Below are 19,237 nucleotides of genomic sequence, written 5' to 3' on the forward strand. Positions count from 1 at the left end.
CAGGGATTTTCCCAGGTTGTCATAGGTTTGATTTGTTTTGAGAACTCCGTATGCCTTATCAGTGGCTGAAGGAATAGTGCTTGCCTAATTAGATGGCAAGCGTTATGACCTAATCAGATAACGCGTTCCTGTGCCGTGGTGTGGCTTAATCAGATAACGGTTTTTGCATCATGGGATGGCTACTAGTTAATTGTTAACCAGAACAGGGTCAGGAATAGGGGGATTGATACAGAACCTATAGGAATACATCACACCCACTCCACGCAGACTATGTCCATGTTTACAAATCTAGGCATAGTAAATATACAGTGACGTATGTGTATACCGTACCACCCCAAAATACATCCATATGCATTTCGAAATTATGTAATACACGAGAAAAATATAATCATATGCACTATATGCACATAAGCAGTAGAGGAATGCTAAATTAATCACGCATATTTATACATCATTATTAATAAGATATGAAAATAACACATGAAATGGCTCTTAATACAGAAGAAAAAATGCGAGACCATTTCATCACAAAATAAAATATCCATGAACATGCCAGAAGACAGCTAATGTCTCTAAAGTTCCTAAAATAGAAATTTAGTTCTCTAAGAATAGTTTCTACTTTAAGCAGAAGATAAGTGTCCCGAAAAAACCATAAAAATATTTTGGGGGTTGTGAAAAAATCTGCTGTCCGTAGACTGGAGAAAAAATTGTTCACGTTACTTTATCATTAAAGTTGAAGGCCAAATTCATGGTGGTTGGAACGCCGCGTGCTAGCTTGCTCAAAAGTCATTATTTCTGCTCTGGTGAGAACATCATATCATTTAGACTGTCGAAAAAGCTGTCAACAGCTTCCTGTGAAAGTTCCACTAACTCTGAAAAAGTGGTCACCATGCATTCATGAGCATGATTGCCTCCATTGATGTTTTGATCAGCATAGCTGACAGAAGGTCGTACCTGATCGATGCTGCTTTCATCTTGAACCTCACTACCTCTCAATCGTAGTGGTGAAGTTTCCACGAATGCCGTCATCAGGATTGGTAGCCGCTGGGGACAGCACAATGCATGAGCCGTGACCAGACCCAACAAAGTTTCTGCATCCATTGGCGCATCCGATTGTAGCGTCAGACAGGTGTCCAACACGCATTCTTCTCCGCATAGCAAGCACCTTAATACAGGTAAAACACATCTTTGCCACATTGGTCTAAATGAAAGAAACCAAGTCATGTTCAGGTCTCTAAGCCGGGATAGTCCAAGGATCTTAGATATCCGGTCCCGGTATCCAATAGCTAGGATTGTTTCTTCCCTTGTCGCAGGTGTTTTGTCTGTGACACGGTCTGCCATAGCGAAATAACAGGATCAAAAATAGGATTCCTGCCACTAGTCCCAAAAGGAGAGGAAGTCCACCAAAGATGGAATGGACGAAGTCTGGAAAAATACCCAGAATGGCTTTAAATGGTGTTAAATCCCCCGAAAACACTGTCTTAAATACATTTGAGACTCCACTGGTATCAGAAATATTTAAGATTTCGTTCAGGATTTCTGCGAAATGTATGGGGGAATTAGTTGATAACAATGAATGAATCTCTGCCGTTGTCCTTGCAACTTGGAGATCATACGTTTCTTTTGATGACGTGAGCCTGGTCGGCGTCTGAAGGAGCACTGTTTTCATTCTGCTTAAAGTATCAATTCGAATAGAAGCAATTTTCAAATTCGGCCATAACCTTGCCTCCCTGTCTGGCATTGCGCTGGGGAACAATACTCGTTCACAGCACATGACCTTCGCAGTCGTAGTTATGAGATAAGGTATTCCGGGCACCAAACTACAACATCTGCGGTCTACAATTACAATGTAACTCCCGTTCGATAGTCTCCTAAAGAATGGTTCTATTTGTGTTGCAGGTGTGCCTAGCTGGTGGCATGAAAGGTTATTTGAGGACCCTTCACAGGCTCCGTGTAAACTAATACCATTACACAGAAGTGTACCGCTTAGTGACATCGCACAATTATTGCCACTAAGAAACACTTTCTGGCCTTTATTACTGACACATGCATGTGAATAGGGCAAGTTCCATGTTGACTTAATGTACCCTTTTCCCAATTTTTCGTACATGCCAGCCTGTATATATTTTTGGCAGGATTGAAACCTGAAAGTAGATATTGGAATATTAATTATCCCATGTATTATCCATTCACTGACAGGTCGTTCTGACATTGTCACTGGTAATCTCTCGAGTTTCTCAATGCTCAGGATTGTATAATCAGCACCCTTCTGTGCCATACTGATTTGTTTATCAGTAAGGTTAAAGATATTGAATAGTGACGTTGTGTTGATTAAACGCCAAGGCACATAGCCTGAACGCAGATTTTGTAACGTCCAGCCAAGCTGTACAATAGAACGCAATTGGGACTGACCGTGTTGTAACAACAGTAAGTCTTGCGATATTATGTCGATTGCTGAAGACACAATGCTGTCCAAAGAGTATATTCTGGAGGACAGAGTCATTAACCCATTGTCCACTACAGAAAGTGATCTTTCCAAATTAATACGGTCAATTTCCCGTATTCTCTCTGATGTTTCAATTTGAGTTATTTTCCAGGCTTCGTTATAAGCTGCATATACAGAGGCTGCTATGAAGCGTTTCTGACGCTGTTTGCGCGGTCCCATAATGAAATCACGCAAGTCAGCACCATCAGTAAGTAAAGTTAGGTGTTGCTTAATTTCTGCCAGTGTGGATGTTTGTAGCCATTGAAGGCAGAGCTTGCCCACACTGTACGTGGTAATTATCCCTGGGTGTTGTCTTTGGGAATATCTAGGGTCTGGCCTGGTCAATGTGAACCCCTGTATTTTGTTCAGGAATCTGTCTTGACAGTTATTAGTATCTGTGGGCCAGATCAACCACTGTTTCCAATCAGGATGTGTTCTGTTTTGGCTTAATATATGGTTTACGTCTATCTCCTCATCTATAGAGCTATTACTGTTCATTGTTGGCTTTGGAATAGACGGTTTGTTTAAGTCTTTGATTTTGGCTAGGCCAAGACAGGTAGTTTGTTGAATAGTGTCATTCAAAAATATAATTTGTTCTGGGATCATGCAGGCTCTAAACAATGATTCTATACCTTGTACTTGCCATTCTTTTGTACCCCAAACACTTTTTACGTCAACATTTTTGTCCCAATAATCAAAACCAAATGTACTCATTTGCTCAAAAAATGAGTCTGAATATATCAATTTAGTGTTTGTAAGCATGGTATTCGTACCTGTCTTATTTGACAATTTGAAATAAAATGTTTCTGCATTACTTGTGTTGAACTCTGAAAAATATGAATATTTGTCATAAAAAGTTCTTGAGCTACCTTTTGGAGGGGTTGCACAGTGTTCCCATTGATTATAATTTAAAACATTTCTAGGTTGTGCAGATTTATGCAGATAATGGTTACCAAAGTGATTATAGCAGAACATCTTATCATAATTAGACGAACCCTGCAAATAATCATGTTTTGTAAATTTAGCAGACATTACTAGGTCAGACATCATATCATTAATACTTTCAAAGTCCCAATCATCAGCAAATGAGCTTGGTTTTACAAAGTCACTCAATGAGATCTTGATTTGATGTGGATACTTCAGGATTTCAACCGGACCATAGATTTCATAATCAGTATTGTCCCATGCTACCCCACCGGGTATAGGATTGGCTGTGAAGTTGACTGAAGAAAGTTCTCTTTTCTCGACGTGTGAAGACGTGTGTGGTTTGAGGACCAAGTTGATTTTCTGGCTTGCTGTGTCCATTTTAGCATATTTTCCCTCAATGAAATGTCCCAAACATAGTACCATGATGAGCCAAAGTATGAGGATAAGTGCACCTAAGGCCACCCAGAATTCAATCCATGGAGAAATCAGATAGGTTTCTTTCAGTTCTTTAAAAAGTTCCTTAGCTTTATCTTTAAAGGTTTTTGTTGATGTCTGTTCCTTTGATTCACTCAGATCTTCAGATGAATCATTGAAGTTGATGAAGTAGCCGGATGCCGTTCTGTCTATTGTTCCAATTGCTTCAGGATTACGGTTTGCTTTATTAGTGTGTTTTGTTGCAGCAGCATAGTCATTTGTTACTTCATTGTATATTGGTGTGTCTCTGCTAAATGTTTTTATTTGGGTTTTCAGAGGTTTAAGTTCCATAGCATTGTTGCATAGTCCTGGTCGTTGTTCTGTAGGCATTTCAAATGTGAGTAGCCTCTTAGATTGAACCTCTGTGTTTGTAGCAAACCTTGGTGTTCTACTACTTATCGGGAGTCCACTTGGCCTACTGTTTGTTATCGGCCACATGATTGTGGTTTTACCAGGTCGATTGATACAACTCTGTTCTCCTTTTTACCAGCAAGGGGCGGTAGTACTACTGATCTTGTCCCGTTGATAGACAAGACAGGAACTGCTTTTCTGTAAGAAGGCCCAAATTCCTTCTTTACCGCGATCTTTTCTCTGACTAGATCCCCGACTTTTGGAATCCAGACAGGTCTTGCTGGGACAGGTGTTTTTTCTTCAGTGGTTGTTGGCTGTTGTTTCAACTTTATGTTGCTCAGGTCTTTCCTTGTTTCGTTTAAGTCCTGTAAAATAGCCACACGATCTTTGATTTCAAAGCTTTTTTCTTTAACCACTGAAGTCTGACTGTCAAGATCTAAGACCATCATTCTAGTCCCAAACAATAATTCGTACGGACTGAATCCCCTCAGAGAATTTCTTGGCAGGTTGTTTAGACTACGTTGGACACTTATTAGATGTTTGATCCACCCAGCTCCCGAACCTAATACCTTCGCTGTTATAGATTACTTTATGCCTTTGGTTTTTTCTTTACACCATCCCGTTCCCTCAGGTAGGAAGTGAGAAGAGTCCCGCTATGCTATGCTCATTTGGCCATGTTTTTCCACGCGCTTTAGGGCAAGAGGAAAAAACATTTAGCCAAACGTAGCATGCTTCTAGCGTATATGCCATTATAGACTCGCAAATCTTTTTATAACAGTCCAGACGTCAGCCGAGTGCTGGGGTCTACATTACAAGTGGAAAATAGTCTTTATATGTTAATTGGACGCATTCATTTTTATTGTTGATCCATTCTGGAGTGAAACGCCATGGTAATATACCGTTTCTCTCGCCACTGCGTTCTCTGTTGCAGTCAGGGCATTTTTTTACAAAAATGTGATGCTGCAGGCTCATGCCTGGCCACCAGTACTTTGATTGTAATTCTTCCAGAGAATCTTTTAGTTTGAGGTGTCTAAGACCCTCACCCATGTGTGCGTCTGCTATTAACAAGCCTCTCCTGTCCGTGTTTGGAATTACTCTATCCCTCACTCCAGGGATTCGAGCAAAAGGAATGGAGTTTGCATCGATCATGTATGTATATTTGAGTGGATAGTTGATCGGTAGCGCTGAGCAGTCGCCTTTTGATGACGTTTTCACCACCAGCACTGTTTCACCGTCAATGTATTTTACTGCACGCTTTTTTCTAACTACAGAAGCCGATTCAGTTGCTACCGTTGTGGCTGTCTCAGCCAATGAATTCCCTGCAACGTGAACGCCATCACGCTGATGACTCAGTGAGTGTATCACGTGAGTCTTTGGTAGTTCTTTCTGTAAAAGAACTATTTGTTTCCAAAGCACTTTTTGCTTTATTGTTGCACCTGTGTCATCTTTGTAACCGTTTTGAATCCAATTCTGCAAATCGTTGTTATATGATTTGACGCAGTAATATGAATCGGACACTATAAGTGTCGGGAATTCGCGATCTGCATTATCTAGCGCCATTTTCAATGCTATTATTTCAGTTTGTTCTTCTGAATTAGTTTCTACTGAATGTGTTTTTATTAGCTGAGGTCTCAGTTTCCCTCCGTGCCACACTTCTTTTGTGATTTCACATGTGGGATTGTACGCTTGTTCTCCCCACCCTGGTGGTTGAGCATGGCCGTCTGTATAGATTACACAGGCGTACTGTCGTAAGGGCAGAATGTCGATTGGCAGAGGGTATGTCATTTCATATTCTAGATATTTTAATTCTTTTAATTCTGGATCAAAGTAGTATTTTACTCTGTCCGTTGTAATTGAATTCACCCATTGTATCCATTCTGGACTCAACGCTGTTGTTGGTAAATTACATGGGGTTGTTAATGCCTCAAAGGCTGATTCCGCTGTTCTGACTGTGATACGTCTACCGTCAGCGTTGTCTTTTTCTCTTGCTATAGCCGTTTGAACTGCATGAACAATGTTTTCTTTAATACTGAAACTCTTTTCAGCTTCTGTGTACAAGTGTGATTTATATGCAATTGGTACCTTTTCTCCCTCATTAGAGGTCAGGTATGTGAATCTGCATCTTCCTGGGATGACTCGAATCACAAGATTGCGTGTGTTGTCACGTGTTTCTAATTTTGTTTTAATTAACATGTCTGTTTGTAAGGATCTCAAAATTTCTGTGTGTATTTGAGTCCAATTGATTCTTTTAAAATCTGGTTTTATTAGATCATAAAGGGGTTTTTACCCTTTCTGCGTAATTTGCAATGTATGTTCTTCCGAAATTTAGGAAGCCTAGAATTGATTGTAGGTTTTTTAGTGTTCTAGGTGCTTGGAGTACAGCACATTTCTCTAGGAAATTGTCAGCCAGGCTTTTGCCTTCACTTGATAATTCATATCCTAAAAACAGGACTGTTAGATGGGCAATTCTAGACTTTTTAAAGTTGAATTTGTAACCCTCTGCTGCGAACCCAAGTATTATGGTGTTCACTCTCTTCAAGTGAGTATCCAAGTTATCATCTGTTAGGTAAATGTCGTCGACATAGGATAATGCCTCGTCATCATATGTTTGTAGTAATTCTGTTACTCTCGCTGAGAATAATCCTGGGCTGTTCTTGTGCCCCTGGGGTAAACGGCAGAAACTTTTTTGCGAGCCATTTACCGAGAACGCAGTCAAATATCTGCTCTCTGGTGCTATATTTTGACAAAAGAATCCATTAGAGATGTCTAATGTTGTTTTGTATTTTTTGCGCACTATGTTGTTCATTAGTGCAGCACTATGCGAGTTTTGCACTGCAAAGGTTTTGCAACATGAGTTAAGGTGTCTGTAATCCAAAACTAGACGATATGAGTTGTCTGGTTTGGAGACAGGAAACAAAGGGTTGTTCATTTGTGAGGTGCAAGTTTCAATCACCCCCTGGTATTCAAGTTGATCTAGGATCTCTTTTACCTGTTTTTTAGCTTCTTGCTTAATTGGGTACTGCCTTTGTGCAGTAGGTTGTGATTTTAACTGGATTTTATGAGGAGGAGAGTCCTTATCCCATCCTACATGATTTTTATATAAAGCAGGAGCTAGAGCTACTGCCCACTTTCTTGCAAGTGTATATTTTTTATGAATTGGAATATGATTTGAGAAGGCAGGCATAATTATTTCTTCGCCATGAGGGCACTCCCTGACAAACTCGGGTGGCCAGTCTCGTTCAGCTAGAAGGATGTCATAGCCCTGGGAGAGATTATCCCAAAATAGACCCCTTATTTTTCTAGTCTTATCCCCCTCTATACGTAATGTTATTTCATATATTTTGTGAGGTTTGCTAACTCTGGTGTCTGCAGGTTCCACTTGAATATATTCATTCGTGTCCACTGTCTCCAGATGATTCATAAGGACTTTGCGAGCTATGCTCACTTCTGCTGCGCTGTCTAGCATTGTCTGAGCCCATTCTCCGTTTTTCAGTTGTGTCCTCAGTATTCTCGGCATTATTGATTACTTTAATGCTGGCTACCTTCTTTTTTGGAAATTGTAATTTTTTATTTGGATGAGCAGGTTCCTTGTCTTTGGACTTGACGTGCTCTTCCCTGTGTTCTGATCGTCCTCTTCTTTCCGATTTCTGCGAGGAAGTCTGAAAAGATTGAGAGGGACGTGTATCATTATCTTGATATCTATCAGGTTTCTTTATATTATCCCTATTTCTAAGGTTGTATTTTTTCACAGAGGGCTCCCTTTGGGGAGACTTGCGTCCTTGGTCAGGAGATCTTTCTCTCCGCCGAGGAGACCTTCCTCTGGTCTGGAATCTTTTTTCTTTAGGATAGGATTGTTTATTTCCTTCCCAGCTCTTTTTTTGTGTTGTTAAATTATTTTTAATAAATATTTTTTCAGGACTTTCAATTAGTTGTGGTTTCACCGGTATTCCACCCAGACTATCTCTTACTAGTTCTTCATAGGATTTTTCTATGATTCTGGCAATTTCAGCTGGTTGGTCTGCTATATCTGTTTCTTTTAACCTTTGGTGGATCGCCACGTTTGCTGCTTCTCCCTTTATGTTGGCTAATAATATAGCCGAGACCTGCTTGAAGTCTTTCAGTAATTTCATACCAAGAGTTAAAGCGGGTTCTGGACCATATTCATCTTGAATTTGTTTTAGCACATCTGGTATTACTGACATGGATGGTACACCATGTGTTTTTGTGTAGATGGAAGCAAAGACTGTACCCCAAGTGTCACAGTCCTCCACGTGCGGTGCGATTCCCATTGGAAGACAGATAGTCAGAATCCTGTGTTTCTCAAGAGGAGTGGTGTCTGGAAACACCGCCTCTATTTGAGTGATTTTTTGTGCTAGCCACAAAGGTATTTGTTCCCGTTTTGCGGGTACTTTACCTAGACAGGACTGTATGTTCTGTGGTGTAATTTTATTTGTGTTCCCATGATGAGGGGTCAGCTGTGGAATTTTGATTGCCGGTTGGATTGTTGAAGTCCGCATTACATATTGGACTAATTGTCTATGTACTTTTATTAATTGTTTTAGTTGTACTAAAAGAGCTGCTGCAGACATCCCTTCGATGTCTGGATGTGGTGTGTATCCGGCTAGGCCCGGCCACGTTGCTCCTGGTCTACCTAGTGGACCGAGCCTGGTGATGTGATTATTATGTTTTAGGGCGCCATTAAACAAGAGCAGGTGCTCTTGGAATTTGAGTGGTACTTCCACCTCCTCGAAAGGAATGTACTCTTCAGGAGGTTCCTCTGTTTTGTAATAGTGGAAGACCTTTGTTACAGCATTAGCTGCTGGAAAGTTTATCCATGAATAGAATACCTCTGTCTGCCGATATTCGTGTGCCTCTATTACGAATATGACTGTGCCACCTCTAGGTGTCAGTCCATTTTCTATACGTTTTAAAGTTACAGATTTCCTTTTGTTGACCGGGATGAGTATTATATCCGGGTCTGCTTCTTGCATAGTATTATCAGCTGCTTCTAGTTCAGCTGCTATTCTAGCTGTCTCTCTTTCTTCTTCACTGTCTACCATTTTACCGACAGGAAGGTTATTCCGTTTGTTTGCAGATCAGGTTTCTTATGGAAACAAAGATTAGATGCACAATATTTTGGAACAGTGTATCCTTCAACGTTGACTAAACCAAGAACCATACATAGGAGTCTCCTCCTGCGAGGTTTGGCGGATATAACCTTTCACCCACTCCAGACGTCTTTGGAGTATTATGGGAAAAAAAGGGGTTCTGTGTGAAAAAGCACGACTGAGTTACTCTAATGTCTTGCGTTAGTTTTATCGCCTTTCCAAACGTTTGGGCGCCATGTAGTGTAGTTCCTATTATCCCAATAGGCTCTGCGCATTGGAATAATACCTTCAATAGTATAGACCTAGGACGGAGGTTAACTAGGTCTTCTACTGACGATATTAGACTTAAAGTTTTGGGTTTGCCAGCTAGCTCAGAGTTCACTAGAAACTTTCTCGAATAGGCAAGGAGGAGTTTAACCTCCCTGGATAGACAAGAAGGGATTTAGTTTCTGACAACCATAGAACATGACAACTTTGCTCTCCCCTAATCAAGAGTGTATCTCTAGAGTCGTGTGAAAACAAAAGACAACTTATTTTACTCAGTCAGTTCAGTGCATTCTTAGTTTCACCAGATTGTAGAGAAAAGGAAGAGACGGGCGTGTTCAATAAAAGATGTTATTTATTGATCAGTCTCCTTTCTCGTACAAGAGAAATGAATCGATATTATTGCAATACTTATGGTTAAGTAAAGTGCATACAATAAAAGCAGAAGTATAAAATAATACTGTGAAAGCATTGATATGGTTTCTAAGCCATATGTTATTTAAAATGGATAAAATAGATACATACATATATACATTTGACTAATCGTACTCAACTGGTGCTTCTAACTACGCCTACCCCGGTGTACCTGACCTAAGCCTAATACGTGGGCGGGAGTAGATAAGTAGCAGTTTAAGTTAAGTTTGTTTTGCCAAGTGACTGACTCAAGAATTCTCTGTAAGGGGTTATTCAGTTCTGTACCTGAGATCTAGAATGGTTGAGGGCTGATATCTCTCGTCTTTGGTCTTGATATTCCAGGCTGCCTGCAAGGGCTGCTTGGAAGCGCCGGAGCTGGATTTCTCGGCAGGAGAAAGCAGCGTCTCGTTCTCAGCGCGTCAGGAAGGCGGGGCAGCGCCAGCGGGGTCCGCTCTGTGCTGGCCTCTTCGGCAAGTCTCGCTGCTCCGATCTCGTCACCACCGCGTGTGTTTGCTTAAGGCAATGTCGGTAATATTTATACCTGTAAGGTGCCGAGATTGACGTAAGGATGGACATAGATACGTCAATAAGGATGTCATACGAACTAGTCGTTAGCACATTCTTTACTGAAGTTCTTGGTGAAATCAAAACAATGGCCGCAGGGATTTTCCCAGGTTGTCATAGGTTTGATTTGTTTTGAGAACTCCGTATGCCTTATCAGGGGCTGAAGGAATAGTGCTTGCCTAATTAGATGGCAAGCGTTATGACCTAATCAGATAACGCGTTCCTGTGCCCTGGTGTGGCTTAATCAGATAACGGTTTTTGCATCATGGGATGGCTGCTAGTTAATTGTTAACCAGAACAGGGTCAGGAATAGGGGGATCGATACAGAACCTATAGGAATACATCACAGTATTTGTGAGTGGCTTTGTTAAGAGGATGTATGGGTGCATGAGTGGTTGTGTGAGTGGCTGTATGAGTGAGTAAGTGGGTGTGTGAGTGGGTCTATGGAGGAGTGAGAAGTTGTGTGAGTACTTGGATGAGTCTGTGAATGGGTATGTGAGTCATTGTATGAGTGTGTGAGTGGGTTTATGAGAGGTTGCATAGGGATGTGAGTGTGTGTGTGAGAGGCTCAGTGGATGATGTCATCACTATAGATGTAAAATTAGTTTGGATAACAAAAGACTGTCAGGTTCAGGGAATTGAGGCATTGTTTATAGCGTGCCTGATACCACAACAAATTATTTTTCTGAATAAAACCGCACAGCATGTCTTGGAATAGCCAAGATAAAAGATTTTAACACACCACCCGTTCCCACATTTGCACGTTTTGAAAACTGGCAATGGTTTACAACATGCAAAGAGGAAACACTAGACACCATACTGCAAAATGGATCACATAATTAATCAGACCCAAATTGGAAGGGATGTTTAGTTTAGACACTAATGAATGTCAGGCACAATTCCTAGGTAAAATCAAGGGTTTCAAGATCAGTAGGTCTGACCTGCATTATGTGCAGTCTGAATACTCGGGTGGTGAGGACATCTTACAGTGTTGGGAAGTTGTGCCTTGATTGGCTAAAAACCTCAACGCTGTTTCAGGTGACACAGCACATGTTGTCTTTGATGACCTGGAACTCAAGGAATATATATATATATATATATATATATATATATATATATCTCCGCTCCTTTTCCGTACTCGGGGGCAATATCCAATGCCCAAACGGTAAAAAAAAGGCACTCGCGGGGGACAGTTTGGGTTATTTCATTCAAACACCAAACAAACACTGCTCAACAGACGAGTTTCGGTAGCAAACCTTCATCCATGTTTACCGAAGCGCCCTATTGGTCATGCTTAAGAACACAATATTAAAGAAAAGCAAAAAAGGACACATGAAAATCCACCAGGTCCCAATATGAGCGCCATCTTAGAGTGTCAAATTAATCAATGAATCAATGATTAAACCGAAATAAAGCCCTTAAATGGGCACATCTATTTACAATCTATATGAAATAGACATATTTCAAAAACATTTGAAATATGTCTATTTCATATAGAGTGCCTTTTTTTACCGTTTGGGCATTGGATATTGCCCCTGAGTACGGAAAAGGAGCGGAGATTTGAAAAGTGGGTGCACCCCCACTTCAAGGAGCACCCGCCTGTGAGTGCAGCGACTTGGTGTTATATATATATGTGTGTTCCTTAAGTTCCTTAAAATGTTTAACAACTGGGAATTGCTCATCTTGGTGCAAGATGACCCTCACTTGCTCTGAAACGAGTTTTTCCGCCAAGTGTATGGTACTGTTGAATGGGCATCTTAGCGCTTAAAAGCAATAATCAGAATTACACAACAAATCCTTTTTGATTTTAATCTTTTTCTTGGAATCAATAATGGTAAGGGATTGTATCTTTTTGCTACATTTGCAGACGTTGCAGTTAAAACATGGTACGAAGCCTGGTGTGCCATTCTGACCGACCTGATCTTGGTTACCATGTTTCTACATGGCATGTCCTTCAGATTGCGATTCCTCCAGAAGGCAATTCTGGGTTATGTAGGTATGTTCTTTGTGATGCTTTCTTCAGTATAGAGCACATGCCAATGTTTACTAAGAATATTTCTTATATTGTCAGCCTGCTTACTGAAGTTGGTGATGAACAAAATCTGTTCACCATCATCAAACACTCAATGCTTCACCACTAAAAGTTCTTGCCTGTTGACCCCCTCCACCTTTCTCACTGCTGAGGTGAAAGTTTTGTATCATACTGCCTCTGGTGGAAACTCTGTAGCATCACCATTTTCTCTTTCTCAAAGGATATAGCATTGCTACAGTTCCATCTTGTTCTAATAAGCTTGCCATAAGGGATACTGTGAATCAAACATTTGGGGTGGCCACTGGTGGCATGCAATACACTGTTGCCAGCAGTAACTTTGCAGATCAATTTGGTATTTTTGTGGGAATTGCAAAGTTCGAATTTTAGAGCCTAACGATAACGCCCCTGTAACCTATATATATTGAAAACCAATTCGGGAATATTCAATTTACTACTCCATGGACAGGGAGTCGAGAAATGAGAATTCCAGAAGCAATTAATTCTCACCAGTATTGTATATTCTCCTTCTGGTTAAAAAAACATAAGCCACTCCAAGGCTGCATATATGCCTTTTATTTTGAGTGCTAGTACACAGACTATCGGATGTGTTTCATTCCTTCAATACCAAAATCATAGAAAACAGAATACAGGCAACTCCTCATACACATCAGGCAGGACATACTCTCGACAGCATCTTCTCCAATAACCCCCATATCACATTACAGGAGATCCTGTCACTAGTTTGGTTGGGTCACTATAGTATTCTATTTAATATTACCACCCCGACAGTACAACACAACCTGGATCCGGCTCAACCATCCCGTTATTATGCCTGGAACAAAATAGATGCGGTCAAACTAACTCAGCAACTTACGCAAACCCAGCCCACCGCTTCCTCCAAATATCGAACAAGCTATTTCAGACTATGGCAATTGGCTTAACTCCACATGTACTAAGCTAGCCCCATATAAATCCTCCTCTGTACACAGGAGCACACCACCATGCCCCGGTGTACAGAGAATCTCAGGAAAAAAAAAATATGCTGAAGACAAAGGATTTGGTGTTCACACTATGATGAACGAAAGAAGTACTCTTATAAAGCAGCATTATCTAATTATAAACTCTTTCTGAAGAAAGAGAAATGCGCATATTATACCCATCAAAATGATTAGCCCACAAATTTCTCCAAGGAACTCTCCCAAATAGTCTCCAAACTTAACAACCCTCAGTGTAACAAGTAACCCAACTCCAGTCAGGCTTTCTGCAACACTTTGGCCTCTCAGTTTATGAATGAAGTTTAGAAAATGTACTCTAACTTCGAGGCCTTCAAAACCCCAACCCCTACAGAAGCAAACACAGAGGGGTATTTTGATCACAAAACCCTCAAAGAATTCTCCACAGTTAAATCAGGTATTGCATCTAAAATAATCACAACTGCCAAGTCAGGCTCAGGTCCCTGTCCCCCAGAACTCCTAAAGCTGATCCCTGACCTTATTGCCAGAACCCTCACTGTTATTTTAAACTCTATGTTTTGCCCTGGTGTTAATCCTTCCCAATGGAAGAAAGCACACATTTTTCCTCTTATAAAGAAGCCCATTCTAAAAAGACAGATTCCAATAACATCGTCCCATTTCCCATCTTCCTCTCCCAGCCAAATTGGTGGAGAAATTCATTAATCTTCAGCTGACCCAAATCATACACAGCAACCAGTGCTAGACCCAACACAATTTGAGTTCAGGCCAGGACATAGTACAAAGACAGCCCTTATCAAAGACATGGAAGAGATTAGAGTCGCTCTTGATAGCAGAGGAGCAGCTACGCTCATTCTTCTGGACCTGTTCATGGCCTTTGATATGGTTGACCACACACTTCTGAACACTGTCTAAGTAAATTAGGCATTAAAGACACAGCACTTGCTCTGCTATCATCCTTTCTCTCTGACAGAATACAAACAGTCGCTCTTGACGAATTTCTCGAATTTCCCTTTTTTCTTTCGTAAGGGGTCCCCCAAAGATCCTCGCTAAGTCCAACCTTATTTAACATATATGTTACAGGGCTGGCTACGATTATCAAAGGTCATGGTTTCTCCCTTACTTCCTACGCTGATGACACTCAAATTGTCGTCTCAGCTTTCAACCAAGAATACAACATTTGCTCCCGTTTCCATGACTGCACGTTGGTAATCAGAAAATAGATGAAAAATCACTGTTTAAAGTTGAACTCAGATTAGACTGAAGTGGTCTTGTTTGGAAACCTTTCTCCCAGTTAGTTTTACATGACTATAGATCACATATTCAAATGGCTGATTTGAATTCACAGTTTAAAAACACCCTGTAAATGTTTATAAATATTTGGGAAGGGGGGCAATAAGACTTTGTTTTTGGTCATTCATTAAAACTACATGAATAGCCTTTAAACAAAACATTGTAGATGTTATCCAATTGACTTGACACAATAATAAAAGATTTATCTAATAAAACACCGACCCATGTGATCATAAGGCACACAAGGCATCTTCAGAGTACTTGCAATGACAATTTAATTATTTTTCGATTATTCTCAATTTTTTTTTAACAATAATTTGCTCAAGATAGAATCTGTAAATGAAGCATGACATTGATTCGGAAGATGTTCTGCATTTCATTTTGCCAGATGCTGAGAAGACGCACAGCAGGTGAGCAGTTTATCCGCGCATGCGCAGTACTCAACGCAACCAGAGATTATCTGAACCAGTAATTACAGCACACCGTCAAAATTCACAGGAGTTAATAATCGAGCATTCAAATATCAACATGCAAATATGGGAAGCATCCAGCAGCTGCACGAGGATTCCAAAGAGAACCGAAGCACCAGGGCTTTAAGTGGGATGAAAAAACTGGGGGTCTCTCAAAGGGGCGTGGCTGACATAATTAAGGATGGCTTAAAAACACATATGCAAAAAATCTGTCGTTACCATGATGTGCCACCCGACTGGTATTTTGCTGCTTCTGTCATTGCATCCAGATATATTATACAACAAGTAACATTATACCTACAACAAGCCAGAACTATTGGTTTTTACAATGGTTGTTAGTTGCATAAAATAAATAAGCAACAACTATGGCCTTGCTCTATATAATATTGTAATGATTCAGTTCTGAAATAATGAGACTGTGAAAGAACTATAAAGAGTCTCTTTGTCCTGCAGCAGAGTTAAGATTGTTTTTTCACCTTAAGGGTGAGGGCAAAAATGGAGAGCCCAATAAGGACCCGTCTTTGCATCTGCTTTTAAGAACTACTGGTGCTGAGCAAAACCCGGCCCACTAAAAGCCCTGAGAAGCACCCAAATTACTTTCTATTTCCCTTCGGCAGATTGTGCTTTCACTAGGTCCACACTATAGAATGGTGTAGGGACACAGTCCTGAACCAACATCATAATTCCTGTTAAATGGCGGGTGGGGTAATCTTTCAGGGATGATTCAACGAGTGCTTTCCATGCACTGGACGAACACGGCCAAAGCCTATATATAGGTCTAGGCTTAAAGTGCCAACACATGCAGAAACAGTCATCCAGAGATCCTCTTTGCAAGTGAATTTTTGAAATTCTGATTTCAAGTGCTTTGAGAGTTATATTTTTCTACAGTGGTAGAGCCCAAGGCATCCATATGTTCAGCAAACGTAATGATTTTATAGTTAAAACCAGAAAGAAAACAGAAAATTTGCATTGAACATGGCGCAAAGTGTTTAATTTTTGCTCACAACCTCGGGGATATTAACAGATATTAGATTGAATTTGCGGGCCTCTGAATTCACACTGTTAATACAGGACGGGAGAGCCGATATCAAGGGACAGGATGAAACCACCAACCATTCAGGACAAGCTAGGTGTCTCCTGTGGAACAATGCCCATGGCCATTGTACATGAATCGCAACACATCTATTTATTTCTTTAGTATAGTAAAAGAGTCGGTAGGAATAAGAGTTGCGAGCTGCATTGTTGTTATATGCCAAACGAAAGGAAGGACTACAATTGCCCACCATTGGTTACCTCTCTTCCTCTCAAACCAGAAGGAAGAGCATCATAACAGGTAAATCACATAAACAACGTGAGTGTTTGAAAGGCCTACTGCAGTACCAGTGTTCCTCCAATGCACGCCTGATTTACAGAACAACGCGATCATCTTTCCAGCATCTCCATTGCCATTGTCCTCGGTTTGCAAAAAACGAAGCAGTGTTGTCCGAAGCATCAAAACTCAGTTGTGTATGCTCAGGTAAGGCCTACCATGTGGGGAGGGATTAATGCAATACAACAAAAAATACATATTGTTGGTTGTCAGAAACAACACACACAAATCAACGCAAGGTAAGTTGATGACAGAAAAGGTTGTGCAATAGACAGAACAGAGGCAATTCAGATTAATGGGCCTCTGCTAGAGTTAACACACCAAACCCAACTCATCAGCACAGATACCTCAAACAGTAAAAACGTACCGTGAGGTGAAGTTACACAAGTTACACAAGTACAGCCATATCTCTCTTTTCCTCATCCCTCGCCCATACATAAACGTTCCCATGTCCAGTCACCTCGCGGCAAATGACTCAGGGCTGTGAAATCCAAAGATAATGCAACAGGACAGTCAGTGCCACTAAATGGCTTACCACATAATGTAGGCCTGGTCTCAGTTCGACATAGCATTCCTATTGAAAGAGGGGTGTCTGTTGTGTCAAAGTCCGCTTCGTGTGGCGTTCAGCAAGTTGTTATTGAAATTCCGTCAAACTGACATCCGAAACAGTGTTGCCCTTTCTATATGCACGAGCAGCAAAAACGGTGCAAAATCAAATTGCCTCCTTTATTTATGAAGGACGATTTATCCATCAGCACTTCTTTGTTAAAAAAACACTGCACACGTTTAAGGAACAAAAATATTCATGTAAAATCGACCAAAGCGAAAGTTGTGTCCCTGTTCCTATTCAGTCATCAAAAATAATGTTTATTTGGTTCTTTGCACCGCTGCAGTCTTACATTTTTCTGCCTCAGATTTGACTCCCAGTTTAATATACATTTATATAGTTATACTTGCCTCGACATTGTACAACATTTTTGGTCTGCCGTTGCACAACTGTTCCAAAATGAATTAAACCTTCATAATAATGAGTTTCAAGAATGAAGTTAAACCCACTCTACTCTGCATCATCCTTGGCCCAATTCTTCAAAATACGACGGAGGGAAAATATATATGCTTTTTATTACAATGTAAACAAAGAACACAATTTATTTCTCCGTTATTTGTTACCCTGACACACTTTCACTGTCACACATACTGTTTATCCTTACCCTATTAAACAAGCAGCAACCATCGTAAAATGTTATTAGGGTCACGATTTGAGCAGGTGCAAAACCTCATGAATATTTGCCCATATTTCAAAGGGAGATGTGTGGTGCAGCGGCCAGAGGGGCATTTGAGGGCTGGACCAGCCCAGAATAAACTTTGGCCCCTCCAAAACGAGCAAAGCAGCTGCCACACTTTAGAGGTGCAGTATTTATGAAGGTGAATGGGCAATAAAAATCCCTGTAAGTGTTGTTTTTATCTTGTTACATTTGCTGGTATTCAGAGACATTTTAAATTTCAGTCTGTCTTCTGACAAATTGCTTCTTTTAACATGAAAATGCTGTTTAGTTTTCTTCCTTTGGAAGTGAACTCTGTGACAATCTGTCTGCGGTATGGACTTAGGCAGCAGCTGAGGCCTATATTCTGTGGCAGTTTTGACTTATTTTTGTGGCAAGAAAACAAATATCGTGCCTTAATGCTCCACATTTTTTTATCGTATCAATTCATTATTTTGCCATCGTTTACACTTTAGCACTGTCTGGACAAAGGCTTTACTTCATTAGTGCCGGTTCCACATCCAAACACAACTCTGCATAGCTAAAAGGTGGCCATTCAACGTTTGCAAAGGACCTTCCATTGCACTGCAGCACATGTTGCAACATTTTTAGTACATTTTGATCTGGTTCAGCTAGAAATAAAATTCGTTTTTTGTTACAACCTGCAGAATATGCAGCAGATTATGTATTATGTAGCAAATGCGCTAGATTCATAATTATGATGAAAACGCATAGTTCCATGGACCCAGAATCTCATGATTCCAGTGGCATTATATACAGACAGTGCAAAAAGAAATACTATAGGGTGTCACTTTGTTTCAATTCACAAAAAACATACTATACCTGAAAATGAACGGTACACATATTTAACATATACCAGGAGTACATTTTTTGTATATTAATTCTGAAGTGTGATGGAAACAAACATTTTAGCAGGTTCAAAACAAATCTTGGTGATGAAAGTGATGAATATTGTATTGCCCATTTGTATAGAGCTTATTACCCCAATGTGTGGCACTGAAGAGCTTACCTACATTGGCAGCAAGCTACACCCTATAGGGTGGTGTGTGGTGGTGTGTGTTGTCTTTGCTTTGTGATACAATGTATGAAGTGTTTTTATGGTGTGCGTTATGACCACAGAGGTGTGGTTATCATACTATGGGTTGCAGCTTGTAGCAGTGTGATGGATGATAAGGTGGGAGAGACACAGACACAAACTATCGTTTATGGTTTTTCAGTCGTTGGCAGCTTTA

At 40.5% G+C, this 19,237-nt stretch overlaps 2 protein-coding genes across 4 annotated transcripts in view; both read right to left on the reverse strand.

Moving 5' to 3' along the window:
* TTC39B (tetratricopeptide repeat domain 39B) overlaps positions 1 to 19,237 on the reverse strand; it is a 609,447-nt gene that overhangs the window by 345,269 nt on the left and 244,941 nt on the right. The window lies entirely within an intron of this gene.
* On the reverse strand, positions 7,250 to 10,827 carry LOC144819605 (uncharacterized). Its single transcript, XM_078677427.1, has 2 exons — positions 8,179 to 10,827; positions 7,250 to 8,109 (listed from the first exon to the last, which is right to left on the reverse strand). Exons 1-2 carry the CDS (start codon positions 9,295 to 9,297, stop codon positions 7,627 to 7,629), a joined length of 1,602 nt encoding a protein of 533 aa, XP_078533553.1. The 5' UTR covers positions 9,298 to 10,827; the 3' UTR covers positions 7,250 to 7,626.

This window comes from Lissotriton helveticus, chromosome 2_1 (genome assembly GCF_964261635.1).
Source record: "Lissotriton helveticus chromosome 2_1, aLisHel1.1, whole genome shotgun sequence".
NCBI lineage: Eukaryota > Metazoa > Chordata > Amphibia > Caudata > Salamandridae > Lissotriton > Lissotriton helveticus.

Coding starts and splice junctions, on each gene's coding strand:
- LOC144819605 (XM_078677427.1), bottom strand. CDS start 9,297: ATGGTAGACAGTGAAGAAGAAAGAGAGACAGCTAGAATAGCAGCTGAA. Junction 8,110..8,178: donor ATAGTCTGGGTGGAATACCG/GTGAAACCACAA, acceptor ACACAAAAAAAG/AGCTGGGAAGGAAATAAACA.